This window comes from Vidua macroura, chromosome 1, assembly GCF_024509145.1.
Source record: "Vidua macroura isolate BioBank_ID:100142 chromosome 1, ASM2450914v1, whole genome shotgun sequence".
Taxonomy (NCBI): Eukaryota; Metazoa; Chordata; class Aves; order Passeriformes; family Viduidae; genus Vidua; species Vidua macroura.
Window position 1 is genome coordinate 101,757,823 of NC_071571.1, and position 23,649 is coordinate 101,781,471.

At 39.7% G+C, this 23,649-nt stretch overlaps 2 protein-coding genes across 7 annotated transcripts in view; one reads left to right on the plus strand and one right to left on the minus strand.

Moving 5' to 3' along the window:
* Nucleotides 1-116: 116 nt before the first annotated feature.
* MPPE1 (metallophosphoesterase 1) lies at nucleotides 117-19,930 on the plus strand. Of its 4 annotated transcripts, none has more exons than XM_053988789.1 (10): nucleotides 117-239; nucleotides 11,795-12,172; nucleotides 12,542-12,650; nucleotides 13,308-13,411; nucleotides 13,945-14,025; nucleotides 15,759-15,867; nucleotides 16,802-16,873; nucleotides 16,988-17,110; nucleotides 17,896-18,036; nucleotides 19,446-19,930. In XM_053988789.1, exons 2-10 carry the CDS (start codon nucleotides 11,898-11,900, stop codon nucleotides 19,626-19,628), a joined length of 1,197 nt encoding a protein of 398 aa, XP_053844764.1. In that variant the 5' UTR covers nucleotides 117-239; nucleotides 11,795-11,897; the 3' UTR covers nucleotides 19,629-19,930. The 4 variants fall into 4 exon arrangements, with proteins under 4 accessions (XP_053844764.1, XP_053844779.1, XP_053844771.1 ...); XM_053988804.1 differs by lacking the exon at nucleotides 117-239 and adding an exon at nucleotides 9,097-9,117; XM_053988796.1 differs by lacking the exon at nucleotides 117-239 and adding an exon at nucleotides 9,160-9,411.
* Nucleotides 18,038-23,649, minus strand: part of GNAL (G protein subunit alpha L) — a 181,931-nt gene continuing 176,319 nt past the window's right edge. For all 3 annotated transcript variants that reach the window (XM_053988752.1, XM_053988761.1, XM_053988770.1), the window contains one exon: nucleotides 18,038-23,137. In XM_053988752.1, coding sequence (XP_053844727.1) covers nucleotides 22,991-23,137 — 147 coding nt within the window. In that variant the 3' untranslated portion in view covers nucleotides 18,038-22,990. The remainder of the gene's footprint in view (nucleotides 23,138-23,649) is intronic.

The following is a 23,649-nucleotide window of genomic DNA, read 5'->3' on the forward strand; positions in this document are numbered from 1 at the left end:
CCCGGGGCCCGTCCCGCCCATCCCGGCCTACCCCCAGCCTATCCCGGCCTATCCCGGGGCCCGTCCCGGCCTATCTCGGGGCCCGCCCCGCCCATCCCGGCCTACCCCTAGCCTATCCTGGGACCCGTCCTGGCCTATCCTGTGGCTCACCCCGGCCCATCCCGGCTCCCGTCCCTGCCTATCCCGCCCGCTGCCCGGCGCTCGCCATGGCCCTGCCCGTCGTACACAGGTGTCTCCAAGTGAGTGCGGCTCCCGCTCCCGGGAGCCCCGGCCCAGGAATGCTCGGCTGGGCCGGGTTTGCCTTCGGCGCCGAGCTCAGGCTGAGAGCGCAGCCGGGGCTCGGTGCTGGCCCAGGGCATCGGGTGTACTCAGTACCCTGTAGGATAAAGCAATATACTTACATATATGAATTTGTGTATATATATATAAAAATAGTTTATATATATATATATAAACTATTATATACATAATATATACATATTTTATATGTACATATATAAAATAGTTTATATATGTACATACGTACATGTACACAGACACATGCACACACATATATGCTATATATATGCATACACTATAGTTATATATGTTATATATATAACTATAAATGCATAGCTATATGTATTATATATATGTATAGCTTTATATAGTCTATATACTATATACACACATATATTAATTTATATATATATATAATTACATATACAAATGCATATCACTATATATTGCCTCATATTACCATAATGCCATATATATATTATATATATATATATGACTTCGTACTGTTAGGCAAGGTCCAGCAGACGTGCATGCAAGAAGTTCAGCCAGTGCAGCTGTCTTTTTGTCTCTGGTGAGGTTAAATCAAATATAAACACCAGCTTAGCTGCAGAGCTGATGTTGATAGTTTAGGAGTATAACTTGGGTGCTTTGTTCCTCTGTGATTAATTTTAAATGCAAAACCACTTCCCTACATTCCTTAATGACTTATGAAATTATATTAGACATTTTTGATAGATACCTGTTAAAAGGAGCTTTGTTGTAGTCAAATGTTCTTAAAACTTGAGCCCAGTTGTTTTTCCTGCCATTTTCCTTTTAGATGCTTCTATGGTTTAGGAAAACGTAGTAAAGTTTTTGAGGGAGAGTTTTAATTTGAAGTGTTATCAGCTTAATTAACATTTGATTTGAATGTGTTCCTTGATTTTTTGTTTTTTTCAATTCTCTTCCTTTTCAGCTCACTGATGAAAATGAGCAGTTAGTCAAGAAGGTGAAAAAACTACACATAAAAAATAAGGAGCTAGAAAGGAATCTGGGTCAGATCCAAGAGCAACTGTATCTGCAGCAGTTAATGCATGTCTGTGGCACAAGCAGAGAGTAAGAATTGTCAAACGTTTCTCTTTTGCATCAAAAGAAGTGCAGCATTTCAGGATTTTTATTGCATGTGCTTAAGATGAGCTAGGCATTATCTGGTCTGTGCATTTTGAGGAGCCATCTGTGAGCAGGGTGGTGGGGTGAAAAATGCTGGGGGCCTCTAGAGGAACGAAGGACACCTGGGGTATCTTGTACAAAATTTATTGTAGTGAAAGAAACAGTTTTAATATCAAAAAGTAATACTCCTGCTTAGCCAGTACTCTCTCTCTATCAGAATACAAAGGCTTTTACACTATTTTTCCACTAAAAAGATAAGTAAGATAAAGATAACTTGAGTAGCATTAATGCTGTTTAAAAGATTTAGAAGCTAAGGACCTGAAAAACCATAGTGCTAGTGGTTTGGAGAGTGTCCTGCCAGGGTTTACACACCGGTTCACAAAAATCTTCCAAGGCTTAAGTTTTGGTGTGTTTATGATCCTGCCTGGAAACCTCTACCATAAAGTCAAACTGAAAAGTTACTTGGCCTTTTTCAGTTGCTTTGTTTAATTAAATTAAATTGGTGAAGTATGCTTTTATGAAGCTGTTGTGTTTGTTTCAATTAAGTGTTCAGGTTCAAACAGAAACCCATTTATGGCATAAGGGTGGCGAAAGCAAGGATCTGGTTCTAGAGAGTGACAGTGTCAGGTGAGTTCTTGGAAGCTGCTTCTTCACTGAATTAGTCTTCTCTGTAGTGTAGAAAATGTTCATGGTTAAGTCAGTTGATTTTTTCTAAGCTGTTATGCAAGTGGCTTTCAGCCTTTGAAACAATGGAAAATCATTCCCATTTTAAAAGTAACTACAAAATCTTGGATTAAACTTGAAAAGAGCACCAAGCAAAGAGCAAAATGTATTTCTTTCTCAAGTAGTTCATTGAGAAGAATTCAATGAGCTGGGAACCTCCTTCATGTGTCTGTGTGCACACTTATGATCTTTTTTGTATATTTTTTTAACCTAGAATTTTGTGGTTTCACTTCTATTTTGTGGAATCTTTCTCAGCTCATTTTACATTGCTCACTGTCTTGTTCATATAAAATTTATAGGCTGGTTTTGAAATAAGCTAGAGAAGCAGTTCTCCTTTTCAGTCTAATAATTTTAGAGTCAAGCCACTACCTACTGTAGTTTGCCAATAAGTGATAGAATTAAACTCTTGTAACTGCTTTTCTGATGCAAAAGCTACAATTTTGTCTTTAAGAAAAAATATACTGGAACATTTTAACAACTAGGCAAGCTACGTAAAACATTGCTCCATCCCTCTATGTCTTGATTGTAAAATTCTAGGCTGCTCACCCCTTCAAAGGCTGCTTTTTGTCCACTTACATAAATGTGGATCTTACACAGATCTCTGTTGCTCTTTGGCCAAGTGCCCTGTTTTTAGTGTTTTTAGGTGGCTGTAGAAGACCCTTTTTCTCTTTTTTTTTTTTTTCTTTTCTTTTTTTTTAATATCTTTACAGTCTGCTGGACTCTCTTTGCAAGCTGGGTAGCTACATAGGAAGGCTGGGTGACTGGCTCTGGGCTCAAACTGAGTTCCTAGTTCCTAGTTAGGTGCTTATGTAGAAGAAATCCAAGTTAGTCTTTGAATTGAGTGCTGTACCTGCCTTGTGTGATATTGCACATAGATAACTCAACCTAGCTTTTTTTCCCCAGCATCTGTTTGTGTGTTCTTTCACAAAGCTGGGCTGTGCTACAGTATTGCTCATCCTGCTTGTGGTGTGCTGTCATGACTTATTGTGAATGGCAGCTCTTACTGTAATTCCTAAAAAAATAGGAAAAATGTCTGCTCATGTCCATCAGCTAAATTGCGGGCCTTACGTATGTTGGCTGAATGCTATGAAATATGGTAGGAAATTAGTACAGCAGAACTCGATGCAAAATAATATCTGAGGGAAAGGTAACAGCCCTAATGTGTTTATTTGACATTTATTTTACCCACTCATTTTCACATAGATTTCATTCACTCATATCCTCACACCCACACACTCAGAAGCAATGAGATGTTTTGTGCAGCACGGAGAGCTGGGAACTGCCTCATGGGTTCTTGATTGGTGCCGGACAAACTTTTAAAAATCCTTTAGGAGTGTCCTTTTGCTATTCCAGTTGTGCTAATGGGGAGAGGAATGCTGTATTTAACACGCCAAAGTCACTGCCAGCCTGCTGTTGCTGCTGTCTTTCCTCAAAGAGTGATTTGCACTGAGGTTTAATCGGAGTGTGGCCATGTGTGCTGGACAAAAACAATGGGGTCCTCAGTCTGGCTGAGTAAAAAGGATTATTTGCCATCCATACAGACCATTCTTTTAACTTGCTTTGCTGTTATTTTCTGGTGCTTTCTCTTTCTGTGTTGACAGTCACATTTCATTCACTGCCATCTTGAATATTTCTATTACGAGTCTCTGCAGCACAGCTACAGGCCAAGTGATCTCTGTGGGGCATCTCTAATACTTTTACCATAAATGATGCCACATTTTGTTGTCTTTCATGTTTTACAGCAATTTATGCATTTCTGTTTTAGACTACTTCAGATGTATAATGAGCTACAGAAACGTTATATTAAAGAAACCAAAACAAACAAGGAGCAAAGTGAAGCAATTAAAAATCTCACTGTAAGTAGAATTTGTTGGAGCTGTATCAATCAGCCAAACATCAGCTTTTAGGGAGACTGAAAAGTAATTCTTACATTCATGAAATGAGATCATGCAAAAAATACTTAGCTTCTCATGACAGGGATACTGGAGGGTAGCCTGTAGTTCCCTTTAAAAGTGAACTCTGTCACTGGTGTGTCTGTAGCAGAAACCTGCCTTCCCTTCCCTTGCTTTTTTCTTTACTTGTCCACCTACCCATCCTTCCAGTTGTATATGCACCTTGTGACCTCTTTTGCACCAGCCCTGGTATTTTTCTGCACGTGTCATGAGCTGATTTTTCTCAGAAATTCGGCAGAAGGCAAACCAGATGAAGACAAAGAGGGTTCTTTTGGATAGCAAGGTCTGTGGCCCTGCTGTGCAAAGAGTCTGGCATCATAACTGGAGTGAAGGTAGGGTTGTGTGGTCAGGAGCAGTTCTAGAAGCTTCAAGAGGGTATTGCCTCGTCAGGCATGGATCGAGCATTGCAGCTGACCAGAATAATTTCCTCATGTGTTTTGTTTTTTTCTCCTTTCAGATCTGTGCTTTGTTTTTTTCTCCTTTCAGATCTTTTGGGTGAATGTAGTTTTTAAATCAGCAATTTAAAAAGCTCTAGGTTTGCATTTGGGTTATGTTTCCAGTTGTATTCAGTTGAACTGCATTTTTTCTATGCATTTAAAAAAGATTTTCTTGACAGATTAAAATTAATGAGCTAGAGCATAGTCTTCAACAGCAGAGGCAAAGAATTGAGCAACTGGAATGTAAAAAGGTTTCTTGGAAAACTAGTGCTGTTTCTGGAAAACGAAGTCAAACCCCAGAGGGAGGAGTAACTTCTCACAGGGACATTTCTGCAGAGAAGGAAGCCTGTTGCAGTAGATATTTAGGTAATGGTACAGTTAATTCTGATGATGTTCCTTCCCATACGCCCAGCAGAGAGAATGCATTTTATTTCTGATCTAGAGGCCACTCCAGGCTATTTCTTCTCCTTCAACCACCACTATCTAAAATATTTTTTTCATTTTTGAAAACCTATCACGTAAAAATGGCATTTTGTAATCTAGGATTCCTCCTTGCATTTGTTTGTGATAAAATGTTTGCTGTTTTCTCTTTTTCTGAAACTGATCCATTGTTGTAATCAGAGGTGGGGGTGTGTGACTGTATTTAGTGCTGGTATTTGTTCTAGTAAGATGTATCTGTGCAGATCTCTTAGTAATAATGTTTGCTGCACCAGCCTTTGGTTTTCAGACACTGAGACACAGAATAACCTGGTTTTAGCCTTAAAACATTGGACAAGCCTGGACAGAGCTGGTTTCAGTATGTTCCTCCTTTCATAACTAAATCCAGAATTTAAGGTGTGATCCTCTTCCACTTCGAAGCATAGAAAAGAGATGGATGAGATCATATAATGTAGGCATAATTTTCAGGAAATGTGCTATCAGCAAGGGCTGATGTGACCCTCTCATAAGCCAGAAAAAGATAATCAAGGCATATGATGTGTGTTTGTGGATTGTAAAATAATCCCACATCTGAGAATGTGGCAGATCCAGATTATCCAACTGGCTGATCCTGCTGTCTTTCATAGTGCCTGGGAATATGCTGGGCCAGTTCTTAAGAATAAATCACTGTATGAAAAAGGTACTTTAAGAAGCTGAACTATAATTTTCTAATATCACAAAAGGTAGGCAGCTCTTTAGCTGTAATATGATTCATATGAGGGGGAGGTTGACTGTAATGGTTGAACTCTACATTTTTTCATTTGAATATAGAGCTATTGTTGAAGAAGATTAAAAAGCTGAAGAAAGAAAATGGCAAGTTGTCTGCAGAAAAGAGAGCACTAAAAAATGAATTAGCTGGATTAGACAAGGTAATTTAAGACAAGCTTAACAGTAGGAGATTTTTGAAAAACTAACTTTTCTGCCTGAGCTGAAACTTCTTTAGGCTGAACATATGTTGTTATCAAGTAAAATACATAAAAAACCAGTGTATAGCATTCTGAGAGAGATGGAAATGAATGTCTCCTTGAAACATTCCTGTCCTAAAGGGCTGCTCAGCTAAGGAAGACTGTTTTCTCTTGAACTTAAACATGTCAAAGTTATGCCTCTGACAGAACTCCAAGCTTAGGGAGGGCAGGGGCTTTGAATTTTTTGTTAGATCTATAGGTGTAAAAAGTGAAAATGTGAACATTTGGTAATTCTTAAAGTTATGTAACAAGATGATGAGATCTTACCTAACTATAGATGACTCAGTTTAATGTACTGTTATAAGGTTTTATTTTCAGCAGCAAACTGTTTAAACTGATTTTTGCTTGTTCCTTGTTCCTCAGGTCCTTTTGTTTTGTTGTTGTGGTTTTTTTTAAGAATCTCTTTTCTTACCTTGCACTCCATTCTCCCTGGCTAAATAACATTATGGTATTGATTGTAGGGATAACAGTAAAAGAGGGTGATAGTTCACTGATAGTTAATGTAACTTGCAGAACATTAAGCCAGGGTGAGTTCAGATCCCTGTGTTTGGGAATCAGGGACAATGAGTGGCTGAGAGCTTAATCTTGCAGGAGAGTTACATAAACCTGAGGTTGTGGCTTTTTATCAGTGGTCCCTTTTCAAGGTAGTTTTAAGTCACTGTATGTTATATGTATGTAGCTGTTCATTTAAAAAATGCTGGAAGAATAGGGAGGAGAATGTCAAATATAGGTGGTTATAGGTAGATAAATTGTTATTTTGGTAGCTAGAACAGTCAAGGAGTCTTGGGTGATTATACTCTTCTCTCCATATTTCCCAACAATTTCAGACTTACAAAGGATCAGAATGTGACATTATTCCATTGTCATAGTGGACTGTCATTTTGTAGCTGTCTGGTAAATCCATATTTTTTCCTTTTTACAATGGGTCTTTCCTACTATTAGTCTGTATTCCAGCCTCTAACATAACTTGAACTCTGCTTGTGTGTTCAGGACATAAATTATTACCTAAGGTTGTAGTTGATTGGTGTATCTCACCATAGCTGTGTTTGCATAACTCAGCCATACACTGGTAAAAATATAGAAAGTGTCTTTGAACTTGGGAATAACTGAACTGTTGATTAGCTCTTACTGAGAATATATTTGAAAAAAAATTTAAAGTGAATATTTTTTGGGTTTTTCTAGGATTTTTTTGAAGAGGTAGAAGATCTAAAACAGGCTGTACAGGAATCTGTGAAACTGAACAATGAGTATGAAAAGTGCCTGAAACAAATAAGTGTAATATATGGATTTCCTTTTACAGCACATTTGTAACTACTGGGTAATTTAATGCCAGGTAGAGTTTCTACATATTTTTTATAATTACTGCAACATTTAAACCTCCCATTGCTTAAATGGTACCATAGTTTGATAATGCAGATTCCATAATGTGATCTCAACATGACAAGTGCTTGGAAATGTTGTATTTTGTGACCTTGATTTTTTTTGTTTGTTTATATATTTTTAAATAAACTGTGATCTCCATAACTTCAACCAAGTTTCAGACACATCTCTTTCACACTTGCAGAATATATTTTGGTTTATGGTGGGTGTTTATGGGAATAAAATAAAATTGTTCTATTTTGCAGAATTTCCCAATTTATCCTTTTCTTTAAGCTACATAAAATCAAAGTATCAGTGTAGATTTGTCAGTGTGCATGAATTTCAGTCCTAAGAATGTGCTAATGCAAACAGAAATTAATTCTATCATTAAATTATTGCAGAGGGGTTTCTTAAAAGAAAAATGCTAAATCACTGCTTGTAATTTTTCTTCAATCCAAATAATAAGTGAAAAATTGTGGATGAAGGAAAGATTTAGTGTTCAGAATTGGAAAGTGTATTCAGAGCATTTTGCATCATCAAAAGAAGAATTCCTCAGAAGCTCTTTCTTGATTCAAGAGTGAGGTACTTGAAGAACTCTGGTATTTGAAGAGCTGAAGGGGAAAGTGGGAGTGCAGAAAGTCACAGTCCCAAGGCAGAAATGTCCTGTTGCTTCAGGGAGGGTGAGCCTGAATGAAAAGATACAACTCCCAGTTACAAGTGTAGCTTGCAGACCCTTGGGAACCTTGTAATGGCATTCCACGGAAGTTTAACATGGTTACATTACAGAACTGTATTTTTCTGGAAGGTGTAGATCTCTAACTTTGTGACATTGTGGTGGTAGAGTTGAGTGAAAACTGCTTAGGGTAGAAAGACTTAGCTTGCTTATAAACTAATACAGCTTCTTTAGCTTCATAAAAATACATGGACACTCCTGAGGGATAGGACTAAGCATAGGATTAAGACTCTTGTGCTCACTTGGTTTGTTAGGACAGTTTTATGCAGTTATAATTTAATAAAGAAATTTGCCTCAAAGTGTGTGTGGTGTTCAGAGTTGCATATTCACTAAGTGATAAAGTAAAGCTCCAGAACTCCTTGTGCCTGCTCTGGCTGTAGACCACTGTGTTCCCTTGTTTCATTCTTGGCTCATTGTAAATTAAAGCTGGATAATGTTCTGAACAAGAGATGGGAAAGGGAAACAGAAGAGCAGCAATGCAAATCTGTGTTGCCAGTAAACCTAATGGAAGAAAATAAGGAGGATAGCATGTATAACAGAAAATTATAAGTGCAAAATTGTTTATAACATTTGCTAATGAGTAAAATAAACATGAATGCTGGAGAAGGAAGCAGTGCTAGTTACTGGGGTCTTTTCCCCCACAGCGTTGTGCTGTAAAGTTACACTTTCAGCATATTTAAGCTTTGGTCCCGTTGTTAAATGATTCAGTAATTGTCCTGGTCCACAGGCTGATTTTTAAATGTCGTGCAGAACAAGAAACAGTGAGGAATCCTTCAGTGTTTTCTCGTAACTAAGGCCTCCCAGCTCTGGTGAGGAAATCTAATGAGAATAATGAGCCGTGCGAGGGGCAGCGGCAGCGACGCGCGGAGCCGCAGCTGCACTCAGCAGGGGCCGTGCAGCCCCAGCGGAGGTCGGCTGGGACGGGACGGGACGGGACGGGAGCAGCCGTGCGCTGGCAGGTGGCAGAGCGAGGTGGGCAGGGATTTCTCTCGGCCGGTAGTAGGAGCTGTCTTTCAGCTCGATCTGTCTCTCTGACTTTCTATGAGGTTGGGTTGGGTTTTTTTTCTCTTTTTTTTTATTTCCCTTTCCGCTTTTCCTTTCACTATCAGGAACGCTGGCGGTGTAGGGTGCAGATGGGGCACCTCTGGCACCTCCACATCTGCGGCACAAGTCCCCAGACAGTAACAATTAGCGGCAGAAGCGCCGGAGGAGGAATGCATGTGGAAGTGACCGGCTCTGTGGCATTCATTGTGTCTCTTGCTGCTTGTGACTTTTGAAAATGGCAGTTTTGCTTTGAAGATATTTTTATATTCTACTGATTGCAGGTTTGGTTTGTTGGTGTGGGTATTTTTTTTTTTTTTTAACTTGACGGTATCAGTTTGCTCTTGAAGCTGTGATTTTTATTTATTTATTTTCTGGACATGGCTAATGTAAGTGAAATAATTCACTGGCATTTTCTGTTCAAATTAATTCTGTTTTTGTTGGAAGAGAAGACTGTCTCAGACTACCAAAGTCTACTTCCAAATAAGCACTATTTCCTGCTTTGCAGGATTAAGCCATATAAATTTGTGGATAATAATATTCTTTAGATAAGAATTTGCCTGTCTTTTTGTCCTTGTTGCTGTGCCAGTTAGCAGATCCCTTTGCTTTGATCTTTCCTCCTTGTGAGATGTACAAGCAAGGTGTTGTTATTTTGTTTGCTAGTTAAAGTGCAGGCAAGATGAGTGTTAAACAGGTTATTCAGTCTATGTGTGTAGTTCCACATATTGTGGAATTGTGACATTTGGCCAGTGCCTTTTTTCCCTGCTAAATCAAGTTTAGGTAGAACTGAATTCCATGCAATTAAGCATTAGTCATGCTGCTGTTTGATAATGCATATTTGAAATATTTCATGGTGCAGGCTAATGGTTCTTTGTCTCAAATAAGTACTTTGTAGTGCTAAGGGAAGCCTATGTTTGAAAATAAGTGGCTATTATCAAATAGAGGTTTTGGTTGGAAAAATAATATAATAATCATGTGTCACTATTCACTTTCCATGAGACATAAATCAAATGGGCTAGTTCATAGGACAGTGAAGCAATTTAACTTTGTTCTGTGTTGTGCATGTAACTGAGGCTGAGATTTTAGAAACAGTCCACTAATTTTGTGTGGATTTGTAATTTTGTCCCAGTTTTCCTGATATGTGGAGTATAAATTTTCAAAGGTACCAAATATTTACAGCTGTAGTCAGATTTAGCTAATTCAGACTTGGTCTGCTAATCACTGAATACTGTGTTCAGTAATTGCTCACATCTTAGATATTAGTCCTAAATTAGGATTTTTTCCTATTGTAGAAAGCGAAATTGCAATCCCATTGTTGGGTGGGAGACCACATTTTGTGGATTTCTCTGGAAGTTCTTCCTGATCCTGTGAAGCAGCATCTTTATAGGTCCCCTGGAGTCCCTTTTCTGTGACCATGCTACAGTGTTTACCTTTAAAGGGCGGGGCTTTCAGACCTGCAGTGCTCTTCAGACTGAGACCCTGAGAGGCCGGACCTGGAAACTGAGGGATTTCATTGGGGAGTAAAGGCTGGTGCCTCTGTTCTCTCAGCTGGGATACTTTCTTGTGGGCACTTACCCTGAAAAAGTGTCCTCGCCAAGGGCTGTGGAAGAAACAAAGAAATACTCGAGTTTCAAAAGAGGTAAAATCCCTGTTTAGGTTACAAGGTATCCAAGGCAGCAGGAAGCAGTAAATACAGTTATCTCACCAATTTGGGCTCATTAACTGTTTCTCTTCAGATGCAGTGAAGTTTCTTTTTTTCCTGAGGCTTAGATGTTTCTTGTTTTCCTCTTGTCAGAAATGAAGCAGCATTATTAATTACCTGTGTACCTGTGCCTGTGTTCCTGGAAACGTCCCGTAAACTTGTTCTGGGATAGTGAGTTGCCCTTGGTTCTTGGAGATTACAATGAACCATATTAAAGGTGGTAATGCTATTATTGATTTGGTGTAGTCATGTTCTGCACTGGTGCCAGAAGATGTCCTCTGGGAGTTGTTTAGCCCAGAGAAAAGGAGGCTGAGGGGAGACTTTATTGTTCTCTACAACTACTTGAAATTAGGCTGTAGCCAGGGGTGTGTTGGTCTGTTCTCTCAAATAAGCTATGGGACAAGAGGAGGTGGCCACAAGTTTGCCTGTGGAGGTTTAGATTGGATACTAGGAAAAATTTCTTCACTGGAAGTCCTGTATTAGAAGAGGCTGCCCAGGCAAGTGGAGGAGTCACAATTCCTGCAGGTATTTAAAAGATGTATGGATGTGGCATCTAGGGACATGGTTTAGTGGTGGACTTGGCAGTGCTGGGTTAAGGCTTGGACTCAGTCTTGAGGTTCTTTTCCAACTTCAGTGACTCTATATGGATCCTAATGGATTTTTTTTTCTTTGTTTCAGCTGCTGTTCAAGCTGAGCTCTGTCTTTACCTACATTTGACCCCCTGTGAAGTTCTTAAAAAAGCATCATGCACCAAGATCCTGGCTGGCTGTAATTTGCTTTCCTTGGTGGTGGTAGGAGTGAGTGCAGTTCTGTGCTCAGCTGGCCATCTGTGTGCCTGGAGGAGAACTTTATTCTTTAGGTCAATTACATATTCCCAAGGCTTTCAGGGTGACAAGAAGCTAACACTGTAAGCCTTGCGTGGTAGCTTTCCACAGGGAATGCTGACTCAATGAATATTTTATTTTGTATTTTCTCCACAGGGATTTTGTGCTGACAAAAAGCCCAACGTGATCCTTTGAGTAACCCAAGCTGTTTTCATCTGAGAGAGGAGAACTTGAGCCATTGTCTTATGCTGGTACTGCAATGCTGAGTTCTAGCTCGACTGCTGTGAAGAATCTCCCTCTGAAGAGGAGGCTCTGTTTTCTGCTGAAACTTGTGTGCTTTGTCAGCTCAGTGTTAATATTTTGTGAATTTTTAATTTACTATGTGGTAATACTTCAATGCCGATGGCCAAACGTGAAAGGTGGAGCTCACATGACTGAAAAAGAGACTTCAGCTTCAGTCCTAAAGGCCATAATTTTAGCTGATACACACCTACTTGGTGAAATCAAAGGACATTGGCTGGATAAGCTAAGAAGGTAACTTTTAATTTTCTTGAATAATCTCTAGCCAGTTTTAGAGTTTTCAGTAGTAGCTAAAGGGACAATAATTCACTGTTCTATTAAGCAGCAATTCATTAGAACTGTAATGAAAAAATAAATAAGCTGGTGTTACTTCTGGCATGTCTTGGTCCTGGTTGTATCACAGTGGAATCACCCACCAGGTAAGATGAACCTACTGTCCTTACACCTGATTGCTAAGTATTTAATTTCAATTTCATAATATATTTTCATATTTCAGTGTGTAAAAGCCAGTTTCCCATTCCTATTGCCAAGATGTGTCTCTGTATTCAGAGCTGAGCATCCAGAGGTAAGGCAGTGATAACTGGTTCTGTATTTACCTTTCAGGGAATGGCAAATGGAGAGATCTTTCCAAACTGCCTTATGGTTACTGCAGCCAGATATTGTTTTTATTCTGGGAGATGTTTTTGATGAAGGAAAATGGAGCTCACCTCAGGTAGGACATCATCAGCTGTCTTGTTTCAAGAAATGAGGATTTCTTGAAGGGAATGGAAGCAGATTAGGTATGCAAGGCTTTGTTTAATACTGCTACAGTTGGCCTGTTGGTAGAAGTTTCTAGCTTTTCAGATAGGAATTGAAATGTTGTGATTCTCCTTCATTTTTGGAAGTACCTTGATAGTTTTGTGCCTCCTATAAAACTTAAAAAATGTAAACATCTGAGTTTGTGCTTCTGTGTTATATGCTTGTGATGGGCTGACCCTGGCTGGATGCCTGGTGCCCAGCAAAGCTGCCCTATCACTGCCCTCCTCAGCTGGAGAGGGGAGAGAAAATACAAAGAGACCTGCCTCCTTTACTGACCTTGGTGTCTGCAGGGCTCTTCCTCTCACAGATTCTCACCCCTCTCTCTGACTGCAGTTGCAGAGTTTCCTTTTTTGCTACCTTCCTAATTCTGTTATCCCAGAGGCACTACCAGCCTTGGCCAGCGGCGGGTCCATCTTGGAGCTGACTGGCATTGGCTCTGTAGGACACAGGGGCGGCTCCCACAGAAGCCACCCCTGCAGTCCCTCCAGTACCAAAACCTTACCTTGCAAACCCACTACAAAACCTTTGATGCTGTGGAACAGCACTAATTTCTTCTGTTTTTTTCCTGTAGGCCTGGGCAGATGATGTCAGGAGGTTCCGGAAAATGTTCAAGCATTCGGCTTTTACGGAGCTGGTGGTCATCGCTGGGAATCACGACATCGGATTTCATTACGAGTGAGTCTTGCCAGTGACAGGAGTACACAAGTGCCAAGAATGAAGTGTCAGCATGCCACAGTAACTGGTGCTGGGTCTGAGGGACCTGCTTTGTGGTTATATGAAAACTTTTTGATCATGATCAAATTAGAAAGGGTCATAATTCAGAGTAAGGCCTGTGCACAAAACAGGTTTATGCTTCTCTGGCCATATGAGGGTTGTTCAGAGCTGATCCTTCTGCACTGGCATGGAATCCTTGAAGCTGCTTTTCCTTGCATTGGGTCTCCTCCTTAGAAAGGCACCTGAGCATATTTCCACTCCTGTTAGCACAGGAGAGCGGAAGTGCCCTCACTCTGCTGGTGCTTGCCCTGATGGGAGGGGCTGGAGGACACAAGAGGTGTCAGACCATCCCTGTGAGTTGCCTGAATGATTGTGTGAGCTGGGTAATGGAGCAGTAAGCTGCATGAATGGTCAGCAAACTGTAAAGCAACTGTGTCAGCTGAGTTCCAATGGCAATTTCTTACCTCAGTTGTACTTTTTGCTCTGTGACACAGAATGACTACTTACAAAGTAAATCGATTTGAAAAGGTTTTCAACTTTACTTCAGGAAAGCTGATAACTCGGAAAGGAATAAAGTGAGTATATTTTTTTTTCCTAATGAAATAGTATGGGAATGCTTCAATTAAGGCTTTTTTTCCTAATCACCTACTTTATGATGTGTTAAACCCCAAACACTTTGTACAAATCTGTAGTTTGATATAGATAGGAAGCTGTACTTAGAGCTATGTAAAGTGTAACAATTCCCTTTTAAATGGAAAAGTACTGTAGAGTCAGAATCCATTTCTTTGGTCTGCCTTTATACTTCCTTGCAGCTGGTAATGAGCCACGGCTGTAAACATAGCAGGATAAAGAAACATGAACCAACCCCCTCTGTGTTTATAAATTAGGAGTTTCATTAATTTTAGTAACTTCTTTAGTCTGCAGAACGTAACCCTTGCTTGAGGAATTCGGAAACACAGCAGTTGTGTGTCTGCAGTTTTTCCACAAGGTGGGGTAACAATGCTCGAGCTGGTTTTGGCTTAGAGCAGACCTCGGTGCAGTTTGTTCTCACAGCTGTGTCCCCGTGGCTGCACTTGGCTGCTCTGTGCTCTGTTACCTCCAGACGCCGTGCAGGAACACGAAGAGGGAACGCAATACTAGGTTTGTGGAAAGGTGTTGAAGTCTCAGATTCAGGAAGGGAAAGCCCATTGCCACTCTGTGTTTGGCATGTGTGCCCTTGGGTTGTACTCAGTTGTGGAAATGTGAGATTCAAAACCTACAGGTTTACACGGGTTCCCTTAATTAAGTAAACATATAAATGTTTAATTAAAAATTCTGAACAGGTGTGGAAATGATTGTCTCTATTGTAGGAAGATCTCTGATGCTGGGCCCTCAAGATACGTATTTCAACTGTTTAAAAAGTATTTATTAAGGAACATCTCCATGTTTCCTTTGATAAAACAGCACAGCAGAATTCTTGTATGCAGTTGCAGATTGCATGTGTGGTATCCACTAACTGCAATGAGCTGCACTATTAATACTCTTAAAAGAAATATTCCTAAATAAACTATTTTACAACAAATCTGGTATAAAAGCAGCTTAATGCTAAAAGAGAATTAATTTTTGTTTTACTATTTGACTAGTATCTCTTAAGCGAAGGCATTCAGCTCATTTTTGTCTTTTAAACAGACTGAATTAAACTGGGGATGTATCTCAAGCCTGACTGTGTGACTAAATGGGTATGAATCTTGTGGCAAAACTTAAGTTTATCTGAAATCTACAGGGAAACCTATTAAAAATAAAATCCTGTTTTGTGTGTCAGAGACTGCAAAGTACAAAACTAACCTTGTTCAGGGCAGTCACTCAGATGCAGTGCTGTTCTGATTTCCAGTTGTTCTGAAGAAATTCAATGTCTCAAATTCTGTCTCTGAGGTCTAAACTGTGTGGGGAGAGAAGCAAGTTTTCCTTTCTCTCAGAATTTAGTTTAGTGATGAACTTCTAACATTCCACTAGAATACAACTTAAGTATCTATTAAAATATAAAAAAATCTTTAGTGTAAGCATGAAGCATAAGGTACATTGTGCAACCTAATTAATAACTGTATAAAGGAGCCAACCAGGCAGAGACATGGTTGTGGTACAGATACTCAGAGGAGGATTGGTAACACATGATTTCAGGAGCTGTTACATTCTGCTGCTTTGTTGAGCTGTGTCCAACTTAGGAACACTTGCATTTTATAAAATGAAGTTTATCCCACATGTGTGCATGAACAACAAATGCCTTCCTGTCCTCCCCACTTCTTTTTGCCCACCCCCTGGTATTTTCCAGCTTTGTCCTAGTGAACAGTGTAGCCATGGAGGGTGATGGCTGTGCTGTCTGCCGTACCTCAGAGGCAAAACTTGTGGCACTTTCTCACAAATTGAATTGCTCCCAGCAGGTAAGAGATTATTAAAGATCAGATTGCAGCCAGCGACTGCTCTGCACAATGGGAATGCTGATACTGTAGCATAGCCAGGATACAACCAGACTCTCCCGAAAAAAATCTGCTTCCAATTCACAGTGCAACTTGTTAGCAAGTCTTTCTCTCCCTCATATCCCTCTTAACCATGTTTACTTAACTATTAACAGTGTTGCTTAGCACTAATGGTGTCCGCTTCCTTGTCAGTGCTGCCAACAGAGTGTCATTTCCTCCGTTTGGAGCAATGGCAGAAGTTCTGTAACCCTCCCTTTGACTTCACATACATAATCCTGCATTTATATTTATGGATATTATTCTGTTTTATAGCCTTCAAGCATGTTCATTGAGTTTCCTGATTCTGCTGCAATCCTTTCCTCGTACCCTAGTAATGTTTTAATTGTATTTTAAAATAATATCAAATTCCTTCTTGTATTTCCTTCCTCTTCCCTTTTTCATAGGCTGACTGGATGCACAGTAGGCAGCATGACTGACTGGGCTGGCAGTCAATCAGGAAACCAGCTCCCAGTGGAAAAATTGCCAGACTCTATCTCCTTTGGGCTACCCTCAAACTCCTTTGTCTTGTTGGTGCAGAGATCCTGCTGCTGCTGCTTTCTGCAGTTGAAGGATCTCAAAACTACACACTAAAGCAGCATAGAATCTGAAAAATATAAAAGCTAAAACTTAAGACTTCACAGTCAGAAAGAGCACAGCTATATTTACAACATGTACAGAATGGGGAGTTTCACCAGTCCACAGTAAAACTCCTAGGAATTCATACAGTGGGTAGTATTACCTGAGCTAAACTGCTTAACAAAAACCAAAATCTAACAACAACCCCACCCTCCTTAACCCCTTAAAACCTAGCTTTTGCTTAATTACCTTCATCACTTCTATGGCTTGATTTTGTTCACAGAAACCAAATAATTCCAACAAAAGATGCAGTGATGTGGAAAAGCTTCCAGCTTCAGAACCCATCCTTTTACAGGTGTGTTAGAGGTGGGGTGAGGCAAACATATTGACATGTTGCTTTTGTGGATTTATTACTGTTCCAGAAAGGCTGGATCATTAACAACTAATCCTTGCTTTTAATTACTCCCAGCATTACCCTCTCTATCGGAAAAGTGATGCTGAATGCACTGGAGAAGATTCTGCTCCTCCAGAGGAGAAAAACATCCCTTTTAAAGAAAAGTATGATGTACTGTCTCAAGAGGCATCACAAAAGGTTTGATTTATTGGGAACTTGAGTGGCACTGGGTGGGTGAGAGGGGGACATGACTGTAGATATAAATAGCTTAAAAAATTGTGGTAAGGCTGTTGGCTGAGACAACCAGAGCCCAGCTGCTCCTGTCTAATGAGGCCTGGGAGAGGCTGCTTGTTAGAGCTGCTCCCCTGAGGATCCTCACCATCATGAGCTTGGTCCTGCCAGGTTTCCCAGGTACAGCTCCTAAGTCTTGGCACTCTTAAATCTGCTGTGCTGCCATTACCTTCACTTCAGCATTCTGTACTTTCTGTACTGTGTAAATTACTGACACACTTGGTATGAAGCCACAGTTTCCCAACACTTTGAAAGCATAATTTCTGCTGAATTAGTAACTACAAGAAAATTTAAAGTATTCCCTAAAAACTTAATGGTCATTGTTTCTTTCCTTCTGCATACATGTCTTCACTCAAAGATTGTCGTTACAAAATTCTTCCTTAGACAAGAAAATAGCATTACTTTACTAAACCCAAAGTTTTTCTCTTCATGATATCCACAGCATGGTGTTGTCTTTGTTCTTCTGATCTGTTTGAAAAAAAAAAAAAAAAAGCCCAGTACTTTGGATCAGGGCTGAATGGGTGTGACATTGCAATACCAACAGATTTCTTACTGGAAAACAGAAGTTTATAGAAAACACTTTGTAAGAATATGAGAATTGCCATAATGTTCGCAGGAAAAAAAGGGGGTTTTAAGTTCAATTTCTTTTTAGCTGTGACTTCATTTTTGTGCTTTACCATTTTGTGTTCTAGCTGCTATGGTGGTTTCAGCCCCGTTTGATTCTCAGTGGGCACACTCATAGTGCTTGTGAAGTGCTGCACGCAGGGAAAATTCCAGAAATCAGTGTCCCATCATTCAGTTGGAGGAATAGAAACAATCCTAGTTTCATCATGGTAAGTTTTAAATTTTTTTTTATTTTTGTCAGATAACTTTCATAGATAAATCAACATGGCAGTCAGCTATATTTTAAAACTGATTCTACCTGGAAAAACGAAAAATAATAAAAAAACTGCCTACCCACCCAACCCACTCAGTACACTGCATCCACTTTATAAAGTACATCTGTGGGAGCCACATGTTCTGTGTGGTACAAAGCAATGCTGCTAAAGACCTAATTAGTATTTGGGTACATTTTCTTAGAAAGAGGGTGCACTGTAAACTATTGACTTGTAAAAATAATCAGTATTGTGCACTGAACAGTAGAAAGACCAGTTTGGCTTGGCTGATTTACCAGCTATGAAAACAGGACTGTATCCACCCCAAACCCTTTTGCACGGTGATCATGGTTTTCAAATGAGTGCATTAATGCAGTGAAAGTGTTTGTGACGTGCCCACAGTCTGCCTCCTCATTGCCAGTTCACATTTTATACAGTGTGTTGGTTATGCTTGTGCAGGCAGTTCCAGTGCTCAGTATATCCTTAGAGGTAAATCAATTAGTTCCCCAGTTCAAAAATAAAACAGAACTCTTAGAAACTTGGAGTAAGAAGGAAAACCTACAATCTGTTTACAGAGTAGTCTGTGACTTGGAGGGGGAAATCTTTTATGTATGTTTTACTGCTGTTGAGTTTAGGCTGCTTAATACAGAGATAACCCCGTATGTTTAAATTCATTTTATGCAACTGTTAATATTTGCTGTTGAAAGTAGTTCTGTTTATTTCATAGTCCTGAGAGTAGCTGCCTTCAAACTTCACACTCACTCTGCACACGCCAGACAGCGCATCTTCACTGCAAAACAAGAGGTTGGCTAATTAAAGTGGCATCCTCTTCACTACCATTTTAACTCCTCAGCCTTGATCTGCTGTAAACTTTAATTTAAACTGCAAAGTCAAGCCAAAACCCAACAAAGTTCTTTGTTGCTGAAGTTCCTATTCCTAATTTGGATTAGCCAACGTGTGTTTTTGCAGCATGTACTGGGTAAGGAGGAAGGCTTGGGGAAGGAAGGGGCACATTCACAAAACCTAACTTTAGTCTGGAAAGGCTCCTTCCATGTGGATTTGCAGCAGCTGAAGTTAGGCTTCTCTTGAAGGCAAATCAGATGAGGAGCCCAGCTCTTTGTTTATGCTAGATGGGAAGATTGGCCTCTGGGCTAATGTTGGCCTGGTGAATATTCCGGTTAGTGCCCAGCACCACAAGGTACGGACTCTTCAGCCCCCTGGAGAAGGCACTGGTAATAGGAAACTGGCCCCAACCCTTACCACCCAACACAGGGATTTAGAAATTGGAGATTTGACAGCTGTGGTGTTCACTCCTGATTCAGAACCACTGTAACACAGCAAAGTGACAGTCTTCATTTCTTTTCCAGGGCAGCATAACACCAACTGACTTCTCCCTCCAAAAATGCTTCCTTCCGTTTGAGAGTAGAGTCTTCACTATCTACTGTGCAGCAGGTGCTCTGCTTGTGATCCTGGTACTAGCTCATGTTCAGCTTCTCACTCCACCGTTTTATTTTGCTCAGCGTTTAATCAGTAAGCATAAAGCAGTATGAAGAGCCAGACATCTGCATTCAGTCACTGAAATACCAAAGCTGAGAACAGTCAAACATCAGACTATATTCATGCCAGCAAATGACCTAATTTGATTGCTAGTCTGAAGGCAGGTTGCATTTACACATACCATAGAAGTCCTATACAGCTGATATGACTACTACAGGATAAATAATTAACTGAAATGAACGTTTCATGCTGTACAAAAATACTGTATTCGACAATCAAATGAGTCCTTTTCCTGCTATAATTTTTGTATCAAATATGTATATTAAAAGTGTAACTGTACATTATGTAAATCCTATAGCCTCATCACTTGTCTGCACTTGTGTCTTACCCTGGTGGAGGCTGAATCTTGCAAACTGGAAATGTTTCTCTGTTTTATTGCTGCATGGCCCTTCAAGTGTCATACTTGTGTTTGTTAGGGTCAGGCAGAATCTGGATGCATCAGCACTGAGAGATGCAGATTTCCATAACCTTTTTAGAGTGTCGTGTGTAAGGGATTGTGGTTTGGGACAAGAAATATTCTGGTTCCTGACACAGTAAATTGTTAGCTGACTATAATTTGCAGTTATCCATCTACCAGACAACACGGGGAAGAAGCTCGAGGATCCAGTTTGCTGATACACACTTGAAAACTGCTTAAAAAAAAATTAGGGTGACCCCTCAAGCTGCTGCTTTCAAAAAGATACGCTATGATGAGCTTAAAAAAAGAGGGCCCTATTGCATCCCAGAGATGTGTGTGGTGAGGGGCCCTCCAGTTGCCAATCTCCTGCAAGAAGGAAGGTCAAATACAGCTGCAGTAACATTATCCTCTGCCTCAGCCCTCAGTCTACAGCCAGGGATAGGAATGCACCTTATTTTGCATTCCAAAAGTTCTGCTGACTTTAGTGCAGTGTCACATTTTGAACTGCACTAGCTCCTCTTTGGAGAGGCCACCAGCTGTGCCACAAAGATAAAATCTGTGCTCAGTGTCTCCAGTGTGTGGGGGAAGGTGGGACAAACCTACTGCTGCTCCCCACCCACCCCAGAAAAAACAGAGGGACTACGTCACACCAGGACCAGTTTTCCTGCTGATGTTGCTGCAGAGGCTAGGAGCTCAAATCTGTACTCCTGGCCTGGGGCTAGTTAAAAAAAAAAAAAAAATTACTATCTTTTGTTATTCAATTACTTTCTTTGGCATGAGAAATAAAAGAATTCTGTTTACTGTTAGCTTATTCCACCCAGCCTTTCACTTTTTGGGAAATATGACTAAATTGAACTTAGAGATTTCTGGGAAGAGAAAATGGTCTACTTTAGTTTCTAAAATGGGATTGTTTTATATTCAACTGGAAACAAGTTCTCAATTGGACTGCAGTCTGATTTTAAAAAGATGACTGATTGGGGTTTATATCTAATAACAATACAATTAAAAGTTAATAAAACCTGCTGATTTATATGCCAGTGTGGGGACTGTGTTAGCTCTTCACCTCTCCCTAAATTTAAAATGAAGTGGGGGAATGGTCCGAAGTGTGGTAAAACATTCTATAAAGTAATGTAGTCTAACACTTCTCTAGGTTTCTGTTATTGCAACTGTAATTTTAGACATTTGTACAGGTTATCTTGGACACAGGAAAAGTATATAGTCACAGACATAAAACACCTATGTATAAAATATAAAGCAGTGTTATAGTTACTAAAAAGGACATGCCTTATTGCTACAGCAATTCTTGCTTTTTATATATTGTACTGTACCACAACTTGTTTTGAGAATGTCATTTGCATAAATTATTCAAGTTTGAGAAATATTCACACATTTTGATTCTACAATATTTAAAATAAAATAATTTTCTAATGTGTCTCTTTATTAAAAGAGAAATAAAAATGTCATCTTGTAATTCTCTTAGGCCAGACACAAGGGTTTATACACCTTTTTTTTTTCTTCTTTCTTGCTATTTACTTGCACAATGAAAGCCGCTGTTGGTACAAAGATTGAAGAGCTCTATATAATGGTGCTTTACACATTCACAATCGGTCTGTGCAATTGTGAAGTTCTATGAATGACCAAAGAATTACCAAACATATTTTCTAAATATAAAGGACAAAAAAAAAAAAAAAAGGGAAAAAAAAAAATCCTTGTTTCCCATTAAAACAACACCAGGTTGCAATTTGGACACTTGAATGAATTCCAATGTTTTAAAGCTGAGACTTCAAAAGAGAAAGGCATGTTTGCTGCAACATCCGGTGACTGTAATACCTTACTTGGAAAGGTAAGTGGTTAATTTGCATAATTTATAATTTTTATACTAAAGAGCATTTTTATATAAACCAGAAAAAAACCCCTAAACTCTACAGATAAAGTTCTTACCTCCAGTCACTGCTGCAGGTAAGGTTGACATCAAGCTGTACAGCGCAATCAAAAACATACTTACATCTTAGCTCATTTTACAGGTACAGCCATAATCAAGGCACAAAGATCTTCTACAAGTATTTTTCTTCAATAAAGTTGTACAAAATAATATTACATTTTACAGTCTGTACAATATAATAAACCAGCAGTAAAACAAAAAAAATATATATAGGGAGAGGACTATTGTCCAAGAATGATCGGAACTAAAAGGATCATTTGTGGACAGCACAAATAACATAAGTGAGGGTGGTAGATTTTCTGCCTAGATGCAACAGGCTGAAAAGTAGCTGTAATTCAAATGCCTGAGGTGTGCAGAGACACTTAGCTCCAAAACCCCAGAAAAATTGCTTTGTCTTCACTGTTCCTCTCATTATCTACTCTACTTCCTGTGCCAGTATCGGCTTAAAAGAGGAGGTCACTTTATCAGTTGACCTGCAACTCAGAAATGCTAAAAACTGTGACAGAGTAATAAATATTGTGGTGCTGCTACATTGTGTGTCTACTTCCTCAACAGTATTTAATAACCTGATACAAAGTGCATTAATCTTTTTTTCACCCATCAAGTACTCTTCAATGTCATGTTAAAAAGGAAACCCACACAGAGGGATAGGTATGACTTCAGTGTCATCCAGATGACATACCGGTCTGAACTGAGGTTAACCCACTGGAAAAAATTTAGCAGGTCACGTTCAGTTTTAAAAAAACAAAAACCTAAGGGAACAGAGGTAGCCAAAGGGCTTAGTGGAATGACGAAGAAGTGGCATGTCAAAATAAAGCACAAAAATAGTCCCAAAAAGCATGAAGGGAAAATAACCCAAACTTGCTTCAATCAGCTTTAAGGTTAAACAATTAAAAGTAAACAAAGTGAAGAGACTGACATTTCTATAGTATATTCTTCCACCCTGTGTGGGGTAGTATCAAGAGAAAGAGTAAGGAGCAAAGAATTTAAAACCACAGGTTCCACGGTGATCCCCCTCACAAGAGTTCGTACTGGCGGAGGTGCATCCTCTGAATGATGTCTCGACAGTCGTTGAACACTCTGCGGATGTTTTCTGTGTCCACTGCACATGTGAAATGTGGGTAGCAGTAATGCCGGCCATCTCCACTTGCTGTACTTATCCTCTGTGGAAACAGGGAGGCAAAACCAAAAAGGATCAGGTGCCATGCAGTGAGAAGTTTCATATCTCAGCAGTCTACAGACTAGCAGGCAACCAAGAACCCTGGGAAATCTGTATATAGATCACTAAAAAAAGTAAACAAAAAGAAGGGAGGGCTGTGGTCTGGTCAGTCTGAATGTCAAATTTGAAATGAAGATTACAGAACATTATGGATACTGGGGTCAGGACAGGAGTCCTTTGTGGGAGCCATGGATGCCATCCTTATCTGCACAGGCTGTTGCCATTTGTGCATCACTATGCAGCCAAATCTGTACTGCTGACAGCTGTGCAGCCTACTATGCAGCTGCCCCAGGAATTGTTTTCTCTTCTTTTTTTGGTGCCATCACGTGGCAAATTCTTGAACACAGGATTTATTTTACATGTAGGTTTGACCTTTTAAATACCTGAAGCTACAAATGTGCAAAACTACAGGCATTTAGAACCCATAATTTACATAATTAGATCAACAAGAAATTG